Raw genomic sequence first — 14,542 nt, 5'->3', positions numbered from 1 at the left:
GATCTCTTTCTTGAGTGGTAACAGCTAATTCAGACCACATCATTTTATATGTATAGGTGGGATTATGTTTTCCAATGTGAATTACTTTGCATTTATCAACACTGAATTTTATCTGCCATTTTGTTGCCCAGTCACCCAGTTTTGAGAGGATTCAGAGTAGCAGCCGTGTTAGCCTGTATCCGCAAAAAGAAAAGGAGGACTTGTGGCACCTTAGAGACTAACAAATTTATTTGAGCATAAGCTTTCATGGGTCGATTCAATTAAATTTGTTAGTCTCTAAGGTGCCACAAGTCCTCCTTTTCTTTTTTCAGTTTTGGAGAGATCCTTTTGTGGCTCTTTGCAGTCTGCCTGAGACTTAACTATCTTGAGTAGTTTTGTATCATCTGCAAATTTTTCCATCTCACTGTTTATCCCTTTTTCCAAGATTTATGAATATGTTGAGTAGGACTGGGCCCAGTACAGACCCCTGGAGAAAACCTCTATTTACCTCTCTCCATTCTGAAAACTGACCATTTATTCCTACCCTTTGTTTCCTATCTTTTAACCAGTTACTGATCCATGAAAGCACCTTCCCTCTTATCCCATGACAGCTTATTTTGCTTACGAGCCATTGAGAAGGGACCTTATCAAAGTCTTTCTGAAAATCTAAGAACACTATATCCACTGGATCCCCCTGGTCCACATGCTTGTTGACCCCTTCAAAGAATTCTAGTAGGTTGGTCCTTTACAAAAAACATGTTGACTCTTCCCCAACAAATTATATTCATCTATGTGTCTGACAATTCTGTTCTTTACTATAGTTTCAATGAATTTGCCCAGTACTGAAGTCAGGCGTACCGGCCTGTAATCGCCGGGATCACCTCTGGAGTCCTGTTTTAAAACTGGCGTCACATTAGCTATGCTCCATTCATTTGGTACAGAAGCGGATTTAAATGATAGGTTACAGACTACAGTTAGTAGTTCTGCAATTTCACATTTGAGTTCCTTCAGAACTTTGGGTGAATACCATCTGGTCCTGGTGACTTATTACTGTTTAGTTTAATCAATTTGTTCCAAAACCTCCTCTAATGACACCTCAATCTGGGACAATTCCTCAGATTTGTAACTTAAAAAGAATGGCTCAGCTTTGGGAATCTCCCTCACATCCTCAGCTCTGAAGACTGATACAAAGAATTCATTTTGTTTCTCCGTAATGGCCTTATCGTCCTTGAATGCTCCTTTAGCATCTTGATCGTCCAGTGGCCCCACTGGTTGTTTAGCAGGCTTCCTGCTCCTGATGTACTTGAACATTTTTTTTGCTATTACTTTGAGTCTTTGGCTAGCTGTTCTTCAAATTCTTTTTTGGCCTTCCTAATTATATTTTTACACTTCACTTGCCAGAGTTTATGCTCCTTTCTGTTTTCCTCACTAGGATTTAACTTCCACTTTTTAAAGGATGCCTTTTTTGTATCTCACTGTTTCTTTGACTTTGTTGTTTAGCCACAGTGGCACTTTTTTGGTTCTCTATGTTTTTTAATTTGGGGTGTACATTTAAGTTGAGCCTCTATTATGGTGTCTATAAAGAGTTTCCATGCACCTTGCAGGGATTTCACTTTTGGGACTGTATCTTTTAATTTCTGTTCAACTAAACTTCCTCATTTTTGTGTGGTTCCCCTTTCTGAAATTAAATGTGACAGTGTTGGGCTGCTGTGGTGTTTTCCCCGCCACACGGATGTTAAATTTAATTATATTGTGGTCCCTGTTACCAAGCAGTCCAGCTATATTCATCTCTTGGACCAGAACCTGTGCTCCACTCAGGACTAAATCAAGAATTGCTTCTCCTCTTATAGGTTCCAGGACTAGTTGCTCCAAGAATCAGTCATTGAAGGTGTCAAGAAACTTTATCTATGCATCCCATCCTGAGGTGACGTACTCAGTCAATATGTGGATAGTTGAAATCCTCCATTATTTATTTTTATAAGCTCTCTAATCTCCCTGAGCATTTTGCAGTCACTATCACCATCCTGGTCAGGTGGTCAGAAGCATTTGACTTCCAACTTTTAGAGGAGGTCTTTTTGTCTCTAACCGCCTCTTTTACTTCGTTTAGCCATGGTGGCACTTTTTGGTCCTCTTGAGGTTTGTTTTTTATTTTGGACTATACATTTAGTTTGAGCCTCTATATAAATCCATGGCATGCCCACACTTTGAATACTGATGCAGTTCTGGTCACTGCATCTCAAAAAAGATTTATTAGAATTGGTAAAGGTACAGAGAAGGGCAACAAAAATGATTAAGGCTATGGAACAGCTTCCATATGAGGAGAGATTAAAAAGACAGACTTTTCAGTTTGGAAAGATGATGATTAAGGGAGAATATGACAGAGGTCCATAAAATCATGAATAGTGTGGAGAAAATGAATAAGGAAGTGTTTATTGGTTCACAAAACATGAGAATCAGGGGTCACTCAATGAAATTAATAGGCAGCATTTAAAACAAATATAAGAACATACTTCTCACAAAACACAGTCAACCTGTAGAACTCGTTGTCAGAAGATGTTGTGAAGGCCAGAAGTATAACTGCATTCAAAAAAGAATTAGATAAGTTCATGGAGGATAGGTCCATCAATGGCTATTAGCAAAGATGGTCAGGAACACAACCCCGTGCTCTGGATGTCCATAAACTTCTGACTGCCAGAAGCTGGGACTGTATGACTGGGGATGGATCACTGGATAATTGCCCTGTTCTGTTCATTCCTTCTGAAACATCTGGCACTGGCCACCGTTGGAAGACTGAATACTGGGCTAGATCGACCATTGGTCTGACCCAGTGTGGCCATTCTTGCGTTCTATGCAATCACAAATAAATGGGGAAATGGTACATATAGCAGTCTCTCTATTAAGATGTGTTGCACAAAATGAAAAAGCTTGAGAACTCCTGGTCCAAGAGAAAATGAAACTTAAGAAAAGCCACAATGTGGTTTGAGAGTATTAGCATTTTTCTGAACATTCATCAACTCCTCCATGCAACGTATCAGGCACAAGGAATACAGAAAACAGTTCAAAAAACCTAAATTTCAAACAATACTAATTAAGATTTTTCTGTCAAGTTTAGAAAAAAACTGTCCATCCTGAGAAAATTAAAACAAATTTCTGTAAGTTCTCATAAGGGCTCTTTCAATATGGTTTACCTCCTCCACCCACACCCCTATAAGTTATATTATAAAAGCTACCTTCAGACAACATGACACACAATGGCTAATGCACACACACTACTCATTTTGTAGAGGGAACAACTGGACTGCGGCTCTAAAAGCCATATTACGCATATACTCCTACCTGCATACTAGAAGTTGTGCCACTTCCACCTCTTGAACAGCAGGTATATGCATGGTCAACGAAGAATTGCTCACCTCAATGGCATAGCAGAAGTCTGCACCTGCTGTAACTGCCATCATGGACAGGAGTCCTGTGCCAGTCCCAATGTCTAGGACAATTGCTTTCTCACCCCTTTCTTTCACCCTGTTTACAGCAGCACGGATGCCCTGGTAATACTTCACATTCTGTAAGAAAGAGACAGATCAAGATTAGCCACCCCAATGGAATTCTCTTATACAGTCAACTCTTGAGCAGAGGTCCTGCAGTCTCACTCCTTGGGAGTTTGTAGATATCTGCTTTTGCCTTTGTGGGGGAACAGTTAAACACCTAGGATCTAAACTGAATAAAGCACCTCAAAATGCAAAGAGGCAAAATTACTGATAAGACTTTATAAATGATTTAATAAGCATAGCGCTAAACTTTGAGCAAAAAGTTCCCTGGAAACCTATGTATGGAAAAGATAAGAACATGAGGATTTTAGAGCATGTTCTCCAAAACTTTTCTACTCAAAAAATAAAGGGTATGTTAATGAATATTTTAGGGTGACCCAGGTATACTGAGTTATGATATTAAAATATGAAGAAAATTGCTGACAAAGGCTAGGTTTTATTAGTTTAATGTTGAGTTCTATTGATGTTATGTTAACAATTTATAACGACACAAAATGGAGAATGAAAAAACAAATTATGAAAGTTTGGGTGTATGTATAATGATAAATAAAGTTGACTGGAGGAAAGTTAATGAATATGTGACATGGAAAGGTATACAAAAGCAAGGGAACAAGGGTCCAAGTTGGAGAATACTGGTGCAGAAACGGAGGCAACCATCATGACATGTAGAAGAGCTTCCTGGTACTCTGGAATTTGGAAACTTGGGCCCCTTCCTGTTCTATCTTGTCTGTTTTATTATCTGTCAGATATATGTATGATGAGAAACTCTAAGTCATAATGATTCTGCCTGAAAATAAAGAAAGGTGAAAACTGGTTGAGCCCAAATTGATAGACTCATGCCTCATTTCCCCACATTACACTTCAAAATATAGATATAAGTTACATAATAAAGATCAGTAGAAATAAGTGTTTTGACAGGAATGTTCATCTGAACAACATCTGTTCCATTTACAATTGACCACTCAGTTATTTACAAAGCATGCATGATCCACATAAGTTATCTGGAACTACGGTCCTCCCAACCAAAACAAATAAACCAAAGCTTCCTTTTGAGATTACTACCAAATATTTTCCCTTTTTTTGACAGAGAAATTTACAGTGCCAGCCACAAACTGACCTTGACAACACAGGTGCTGTATATTCCTGCTGTAGCTCATTCATTTGCACTACAATACTGCATAGATATGCTGGGCAGTATTAGCAACTGATGCTGCATTTTACCCAACATTAAAATATTAGAGCCTTGACAAATATTCAATACTAAAAAGGAAAGATCAGGTTTGCTCTTCGGGGACAGAAATAGGAAGGAGCTTAGGATTAGTGGCCCATTCAGGGTGCAATATAAAACCCCATTCTAGTCCATATGGTAGCAAGACTAGGGAATATGTACAAAATGCTTTCAAGTGGTTTAGCATAAGCTAGCTCTTAGCTAACAGCTCCAGTGACTTAAAGTAGCCGTTCTGTGATTTTACCACAGAGCTTGCAAAACAGATAAAATCCAAACTCTGTGGTGCATTTCATTTTGTATGAATGTTAGTTACATAACTACTGCAACTGACTGCATATTCTTTGCTTCTTTATAATATCAACTGGTATAAAGGCAAGTTTCTTTGTCATTTATTTTTAATGCAATATAACATGAGTGATAATTATATAGAAGATAAATTTGAAAGTTCGTTCTTTCTTGGCAGATGGAAATGTTTTGGATGGGTTTATTTCCTATACTAAGGGATGAATTTCCATTCCCAAGGTGGAAATTGAGGCAACAGACTGCAACTAATTTTCCTGCCTAAGACACAGAAGAACCTGAACCATGAGAACTTACCCTGAATTATCTAGTTTGTGCTAATTAAGTGTTTTAGTAGCCCAGTGCCCTATTCAGTACTCCTTACGTAGGCAAAACTCCAGCTGAAGTTATGGAGTTTTGCCCTGAGTTTAGAGGGATGATTATGTCTCTTGACTGTTTGAGTTGATATGGAATGGCCATTTTCCTTCTTTTTGGAGTCTTACATTTCACAGAAAACGTATACACTGAAATTTGGACAGCTCTGTTGCAGGATTTTTCATTTTGATGACTTCCCATAAATCCCATGGATGTGTCTTGCACCTACTATTTTACAAAAGGAACCTGACCACTGTCTAGACTGTGGCAATCTCAGTATGACATTTGGTTCATATGTACTATTTTGGTATGGAAACATGTGATAGTATATTTACCATCACTAACAACATACCTAGAAAAAGCACATTACTGAAAGGATCTGGCAAGCTTTATCTATCAGCTTTGTTTTAATGTTTCAGAAAGGCTACAACAGTAAAAAAAACACCCTATGCAAGGAAAGTTGAAACACCAAGACATACATTTAAGCAGAAATAAGCTCTTCCTGCTCAAGTCCTCTAATTCTCAGTACATATTGAAAACTATAAACATTATTTAATCAGGTTCCTGACTTGCGCCCCATTCCTCCAAAGACTTATGCTCATAAGATTAATACCACTAAAGTTAATGAGCCTACTCATGCTTAAAGTTTTTCCAGGATCAGGGCCTCAGTGTTTTCACTCTGTTAGGTCACATCCAACTATATCAGGAAAAATGGTTTTGATGCAGATTAGTAAACAATGCTTCAACTGAATTAGGCAAACTTATTAATAGTCCTACAGTAGTTTGTGTAGGAGTTATCAGTTGAGACATTCTGTTGAAGATATTAAGCAGGCCTGGGTACATTTTAAGCAAGAAACATACTACTCAGGTAATTTTATACTTTAGATTTTTGTAGAATGGAATTTTAACAGAAAGATGAAAACTGCATAATTTTCCCTAAAGGATCCACAATGCCTGGCCAGACACTACTGTAATTACTTTGAGAGGCTGTTGTGAAACAAGTGTGTGTAACTCAAGCTTGTAAAATTTCCTTATTTAATACTGGAGAAAGTTTGTGACTAACAGCCGGCAGTTTGTGAAAAGATAGTGTGTACACTTAAAGTATATTGTTTAAGCGATGAATTTTTCAAAACTGGATTAGTCAACATCTTTGATTAATAGAACTATACAAACTAATCTGCAGGAGCAGGATTTCAGTCTACATGGCTGACAGCAATCCTCCCCCTATAAAAATTCCTATAACACAAGTAAACAAAGTTCACAACAGAAAGAAACTAAAACACTGCCTAACCAGTCCAATCTTTTATAAAAATGGAAACCTTTGAACTGTCTTTTTAAAAATAATAATAATAAATAATAATAATAATGCTCTTGAAAATTTACAATCTACAGACGACACCAACTAGCTTGTAAAATACTCTGCTAAAAACATTTCCCACTGAACAGAATGGAAATCTATATTTACAAATTAGAAGTTTTTCCACATTCAAGAACAAACCCAAAAAGGCAGAATTCACAGAGGCCTTGTCTAGACTAGGATAGATGTGTGATGTTAAGAATGTCATTAGAAGACTAAGGCACACCATCTTTAACATGTGCTAAACTGGCAGAATTAAAGCCTAAAAGCAAGTCTAACTCTAGGCTTAGAACATATTAAAGTATACACCGCTTCACATCAGTGGTTTAACTAACCAGTTTAGTATTCTAGCATCACACTTCTAAATCCTAGTCCAGGTAAGACCTGACTGGCAAAGTCTTCAAACTAGGGCTGTCGATTAATCGCAGCTAACTCATACAATTGACTCAAAAAAAATTAATCATGATTAATTGCAGGTTTAATCACACTGTTAAACAGAATACCAATTGAAATTTACTAAATATTTGATTTTTATACATTTTCAAATATGTTGATTTAAAATTACAACATAGAATACAAAGTGTACAGTGCATACTTTATATTATTATTTTTACTACAAATATTTGCACTGCAAAAATGATAAACAAAAGAAATCATATTTTTCATTTCACCTCATACAAGTACCATAATGCAATCTCTTTATTGTGAAAGTACAACTTACAAATGTAGATTTTTTTTTGTTATGTAAGTGCACTCAAAAACAAAACAAAGTCCACTCAGTCCTACTTCTTATTCAGCCAATGGATAAGACAAACAAGTTTGTTTACATTTACAGGAGATATGGCTTCCCTCTTCTTATTTACAAGATCACCTGAAAGTGAGAACAGGCATTCGCATGGCACTTTTGTAGCCGGCATTGCATGGTATTTACGTGCCATATATGCTAAACATTTGTATGTCCTTTCATGCGTTGGCACCATTCCAGAGGACAGGCTTCCATGCGGATGACACTTGTTTAAAAAAAAGCGTTACTCACAAATTTAGACTAAACTACTGGGGGAGAATTGTATGTCTCCTGCTCTGTTTTACCCGCATTCTGCCATATATTTCATGTTACAACAGTCTTGGATGATGACTCAGCGCATGCTGTTCATGCAGATTTCACTGCAGTTTTGACAAAATGCAAAGGTACTAATGTGAGATTTCTAAAGATAGCTACAGGAGTCGACCCAAGGTTTAAGAATCTGAAGTGCCTTCCAAAATCTGAGAGGAATGAGGTGTGAAGCATACTATTAGAAGTCTTGAGAGCAACACTCCGATGCGGAAACTACAAAACCCAAACCACCAAAATAGAAAATCAGCTTTCTGCTGGTGGCATCTGACTCAGATGATGAAACTGAACATGCGTCGATCTGCACTGATTTGGATCATTATCGAGCAGATCCCATCATCAGCATGGATGCATGCCCTCTGGAATGGTGGTTGAGGCATGAAGAGATATATTAATCTTTAGCACATCTGGTACATAAATATCTTGCAACGCCAGCTACAACAGTGCCATGAAAACATCTGTTCTCACTTTCAGGTGACACTGTAAACCAGAAGAGGGCAGCATTATCTCCTGCATGTATAAACAAACTTGTTTTTCTGAGTGACTTGCTGAAAAAGAAGTAGGACTGAATGGACTTGCAAGCTCTAAAGCACTGGTGGGCAACCTGCGGCCCATACCTGGCCTATCAGAGTAATCTGCTGGTGGGCCGCCTGTAGCTCCCAGTGGCCTCAGTTTGCCGTTCCCAGCCAATGGTAGTTGCAAGAAGTGGCGCGGGCCGCAGGGATGTACTGGCCGCCGCTTCCCACAGCTCCCATTGGCCGAGAACGGCAAACCACGGCCACTGGGAGCTGCAGGCGGTCATGCAAATGTAAACAAACTGTCTGTCAGAGCACTAGTGGATTACCCCGATGGGCCGTGTGCAGCACATGGGCCGCAGGTTGCCCACCACTGTTCTAAAGTTTTAGATTGCATTCAAAAATAAAACTGGTTTTTGGTTTTTTTTTACCTAATTCTACATTTGTAAGTTCAACTTTCATGATAAAGAGATTGCATTACAGTACCAGAATGAGGTGAATTGAAAAAATACTATTTCTTTTGTTTTTACAGCACAAATATTTGTAATAAAAATTATATAAAAAGTGAGCACTGTACAGTGTTCTGTGTTGTAGCTGAAATCAATATTAAAATGTAGAAAACTTTCAAAATATTTGAATAAATGGTATTATATTATTGTCTAACAGTGCGATTAATTGCAATTTTTTAATTGCGTGAATAATTGCGATTAATTTTTTTTAATCGTTTCACAGCCCTACTTCAAACCACTGTAACCTTGGAAGGGGAAAAAAACCCCCAAAACACAGGGTTGTTACGACCTCCCAAATCAAGTTTTACCTTGGTAGGATACTCAAGTTTTTATTCACCCTTCCAATTTGATCAAAGGCCACGAAGGGCTTTTGATGTAGATAAAATAGGATTCCTGAGAAAAACCCTGAAAATGGATCTCAAGCCTATACAACAACTTCAGAACTTTACTCCTCAGATCAAAAGTCTGAACTTCAACAAGTAGGACATGGGTCATTATTCAACTGTTCTTCCTAGGAATTAGAAGTGTCGTACCACATTTCACAACAAAATCAAGTCAATGAAGTCCCAGGAACTTGGCATCCATTTGGAAGCGCTTCTCTTCTGTTCTACTCACTGTAGAGTCCTACTAGCGATTATTTTTTAAATTCAAGCTTGCACTCTAACTCAAAGCTTTAAAACCGGTGGTATTGTCACACAAAACATTACCATAGCCATCCACTGCTGTTTCCAAAGCTTCAATGTCATTCTCCTCTGTGATCTTAAACCACTAGTCTCATCAGTGGAATTCACTGAAGTCTGCATCACATATAATTCCTTGCCAATATCCACAGAGATATTTTTTGATTAAATCACACTTCGGGAGAGAGTTTACAGCTCTGTAAAGCCAGATGCAGATGGGCATAATTCCTAGCTGGAGGCAGAGTTTGACAGCCCATTCTGATCTATTGCCATCTACAAAAAAAAATCTTTAAATAAATTAAAGGAATCAAATTACAAAAAGAAAATAATACATAAACTACTGAGTTATGAAACATCCCCAAACTTTGGCTTGTGAACTAAGTTTTTTTTTGGGGGGGGGGGGAGCAAAACGCTAAAAGGAAAAGAAAGGACAGAGTACTGATGATCCAGCACTTCAAAACAGCAGTTCATACCTCTCAGAGACATGATTTCACGGTCTCTGCAAACTCAGGCAGACATTGCTGTATGGGTTACACTCATGTCACATTTTGGAAGTTTTCTTTGCAACCATACCAGCTAAACAGTTTTAAAAATTAAATCAAACTTTGGATAACAATTGAGAAGTCTGTGTGCATCCTTGGATAATCTATCATATGCCCACCCAAAGGAGAGGAGGGTGTAAGACAGAGCACACCCTTTACAGAACACTGGGTTAAATGTTCAAAAAACCACCTGCAAGTTAGTTTGCCTTAGTAGAAAACCGGGTTTCAGAAATTCCAATTTTGGAAATAGCTAAATTTCCAGAGGATGGAAGACCCATGGGATGAACATGGAAATCTGAATGGTCTGGCCTATGTGTCTAGTTTCTCAGGGTATCTTCAACATTATCCATTTGGCAATTATGTATTTTCTTATTCTTAACCGCATAATCCATGGGAGCCTCATGTATTCTCAATCCCACAACTGCAGAATTTCCTGCAGAACCCCCAACTTGCTGCAGAAGTATGCCCCAGAATTTAAGTTTTCATAGTTGCAGGATGATCTTCTAAACATCAGCTGAGTTTAGCGGATTCAGTTTCTTCCTGAGCCTGCAAATAGCATGAACCAATAGTTCTAAGTATAAACTGACTCTGTTAACTTTAATAAGAGTGTTAATTCTGAAACCGAATGATGACAACATCAGTACTTCACTATTTCACTTCTGAGCACTGCAGCACAAACCTCCAGCAAAATGCTCATCTCAAAAACCCAGACCACTTTCTATTACTTCTTGGGTACTAAAGCTCCAAATAATCCCTGCACTGCCAAGACCTCCAGCTTTGTCCTTAACTTCTCTAATATAGTTACACATTTTCAAATCAAAGTACTGCAGCATATGAATATTAAAGAGAAACATAGAAGAAAATGAATGCAACATCAAATAAACTAACGAAGGGGACACTGCACTGATTGTATTAGGACAAGTCTATGCTATCACACTACATTGTCACTATAGTGCATCTGGTGAAGATGCACTATGCTGATGGGAGAGCACTCTCCCACCGGAATAATTACTCCGCCTTCACAAGAGGCGGAAACTATGTCAGTGGGAGAGCGTCTCCCGCCGGCACAGCCCAGTGTGAACACCACTAAGTCAATATAACTTATGTCACTCAGGGGGTTGTCATTTTCACTCCCCTGAGCGACATAAGTTATATCAACTTGAGCAGTAAAATAGACCAGCCCTGAGTCATTTTTCCTACATTCCTCACATTTTTCATTTATCTGAGATTGCCAAGAAAATTTCCAGTGTACTGTACTGAATACCACAGAAGTTGGGTCAAGTTTGCCGCAGAGTACATAACTTGTACTTATGGTATTTATTAGAATAAAGAAACTGCCTTCCTCACATCTTACATTGTCTGCTCACTGCAGTGAGGTATTTACATCAGTGTATGTACATGGGAACAGAATGGAAAGGTGTCCCCAAGCATGCTGAACATATGTACTCCACTTCTCTGCACACAGACCCAAAATATGTTGCAACAGACCAAAATACATAGGATTGATAATGTTACTATAACATATACAAATGAGAACTACCTAAATTGTATCTTAATTTTATTCTTAAGTAATCAATGGTATTTGTAGTCCAATATGTTTATTATTGGTAGGCCAAGTACAGTACATTGGCCCCAGGACCTACAGAACAATCCTGTATGAATAATACATTTTAGGGCTTCTGGTGACAGGTGTGAATCTAGAGTACAATTTAAGTGTTGACTGGTTCTCCTTGGAATCATATCTACTACATTCATATCTTGTTCGTTAAGCCTGTTGCAGAAGTGATGCATTTTTTCCATTACAAGTGAATTACTGTATGTTTGTCTCTCATTTTTGTCACTATATTAAGAAACAGGAATTCCTGCCAAAATTTTTGCTTATTTGTGTTCATTGCTTTCAGAGGGTCTGAGCATACTCCGATTAATGCTAGGAAGATAAAGCAAAGTGCTGAAAGGCCATTTGTTCAACTGTAGTACACCTTATACAGAAGGGTGTGAATGAAATAGTGTCTTTCAATTTAAAAAAATCATCGTTTTTAAGGCTTCCCTCCACATGATTTACTAAGCTTTTACAAATAGCCTATGTTTCTCTTACTGTTTGGATTAACAGGGTCAGCTCTATCCTTTACCACAATCAAGCTGCATCTACACTACAGTGACTACACCAGAATAATCCATTAGCATAGACACAACCTATTCTTCCGTTGACATAGCTGCGTCTACAGTGGGGTTAGGTCAGCATAGCTACGTTGGTCAGAGATGTGGGTTTTTTCACATCCCTGATCAATTTAGCTATGTCGACCTAACTTTTAAGTGCAGACCGAGCCTCAGTTCTGCTGTGGCAATTTTGACATAATTAGAGTACAGCTATTTAACAGCTTTGTCCCACCATCTCCTTCTAAATCTTGGTATTGGAATGCTGTTACCATTATTGGTATGCTCCCAGAATACTAACAGTAGATAATCATAAGAATCACTTAGGAGACTATTTACCCATAGATGGAGCAGAAAGATCTCCAATCCTTTAAGGCATTTTTTTTTTAAGTCTTCAACTTATTTGAAGATATTTTATTCACCTCAACTTCTCCCTTAGCATAAACTGGAAGATTTAAGAACACAGCATAAGTGGAGGAGAATAAAAACAACTTAGCTACAGCCACATGTAGGCAGACAAGGCTAGATGGAATTACTGCAAAAACTGAATTTTATGAGTCTAAAGTGCCCTCTGAAGGTATGACAGAAAATTACAAGTCTAAAATCAACATAACTGAAAAGCAGCTCCTCCTTTACTTACCTGTCAAGACAAGAGGTGACCCATGCCTGCCAATGGGGGGAGGGGAGGGGGGAGTGAGGGCAGCAGCTTCAGCAGCATTACTGAGCATGCTCAGTCCATGCGAGCATGCTCAGTACAAGCCAAGCATCAAATCTGGTGGGGTGGCTGATGCTGCCCCTCCCCTCATGCATCCCCTCTTCAGTATTTTCCCTTCAAGAGTTGAGAGCATCACTATTACTCATAGAAAAGCATTTTTCTGCATTCTCTGCTCTTTAACATCATTTCTTGCAGAAGAAACAGTGTTTCCATCTATCCTAACAACATTTTTAGAAATGTTCCCCGCTACTTCTATATTAGCAACACTGGGAGCCCTGGAAACAGTGTCTCATTGGACACCAGTGCAATTTTTAACACTGTTAATTAGATGTTAGCTAGCCAACCACAATTGGGCTTGCATGGATATCATTGCAGGATTGGGGCCTGTGACCCAAGAACCCCTTAATGCCAACTGGGTTACAAGAATATCCTGATTCTGGTTCACCAAAGAATGTCATGTGAGGTCATAAATGAAAGCTAGGGTCATGATGGTGGCTGTTAATACCGTTGGAAAATGTATGTACAGATACCACATATGGAATTATGTATTACTCCTGGGGGGCATTCTGCAGCAAAAAATTAAAAATTCTGCAAATTTTATTTGTCAAATAAATGTGGAGGCTCCAGCACGGCATTGGGAAGCACAGGCCACTGGCTGCACAGATGTGGGACATCACTGTGCAGCTCTCTACCCCATTACCCCGCCCCCGGGGACACAGACTCAAAAGTTAGGCTGCACCCAACCCTGGCACAGCGCAAGGACTGGGCCTGCCTCAGAAACACTCCAGGGCCCTGGCCCTCTGCACCAGGTGCACCAAGTGTGAGCAGGCAAGCTCAGCAAGCAGGATCCAAGTGTGGAGGGTCTTAGTGTTGGGGGACCCAGGTGTGGGTTGAGAGGGTTCTGTGTGGGGCAATCTGGGTACAGATGGCTCAATGGGGGATCCAGGTGCGGGAAGAACCTGGATGCACAGGGGCTTGTTGGGGGGGTCTGGGTGCAATGTAATGGGACTCTGCAGGGGGTTCCAGATGAAGGCTGTTGGGGCTCAGCACGGTGGAGTCTGGATGTGTGGGGGATAATGCTTGGCAGGGGGATGTGGGTGTGGAGGACTCAGTGGGGGGTCCAGATGTGGGGGAGTGGGGCTCAGTGGGATGGGGATCCGGGTGTGGGTGGCTAGACGGGGTGGTCCAGGTGTTGGGGGAGTGGGACTCATCAGGGAGGGTTCTGAGTGTGTGGGGCTTGGTGGGAGGGTATGAGTATGAGGGCATCTGGATGCATGGCGGTTGGGCAGAATGGAGGAGCAGCTCCCTGTACAGGGATCCCTCCCCCTGCAGCTGAGGAGTGATGCGTGCATGAAGCAGGGGAGAGGAGGGAGTTTTCAGAGCTTCCTGCAGCTGGGGGAGAAATCTGGGGTGTGTTTGACCTGGCCCAGATGCCGTGCAAGGGAAGAGGAAGTCTCATCCTCCCCAGCCCAGCTGGGACTAGCACCTGAGCCCGGCCCACGGTTGGAGCCACCAGCCGGCTCTTACCCAGTCCCACCCTCTTCCCCATAGTG

The 14,542-nt window shown here is 39.8% G+C and overlaps 1 protein-coding gene across 3 annotated transcripts in view; it reads right to left on the bottom strand.

The window, feature by feature from the left end:
* Positions 1-14,542, bottom strand: part of PRMT7 (protein arginine methyltransferase 7) — a 50,479-nt gene that overhangs the window by 28,814 nt on the left and 7,123 nt on the right. For all 3 annotated transcript variants that reach the window (XM_084644885.1, XM_084644886.1, XM_084644884.1), the window contains exon 4: positions 3,390-3,539. In XM_084644885.1, coding sequence (XP_084501011.1) covers positions 3,390-3,539 — 150 coding nt within the window. The remainder of the gene's footprint in view (positions 1-3,389; positions 3,540-14,542) is intronic.

This window comes from Lepidochelys olivacea (genome assembly GCF_965140295.1).
Source record: "Lepidochelys olivacea isolate rLepOli2 genome assembly, chromosome: 12".
In the NCBI taxonomy this organism is placed as follows: domain Eukaryota; kingdom Metazoa; phylum Chordata; order Testudines; family Cheloniidae; genus Lepidochelys; species Lepidochelys olivacea.
This window is presented reverse-complemented; position numbering and strand designations above follow the sequence as displayed.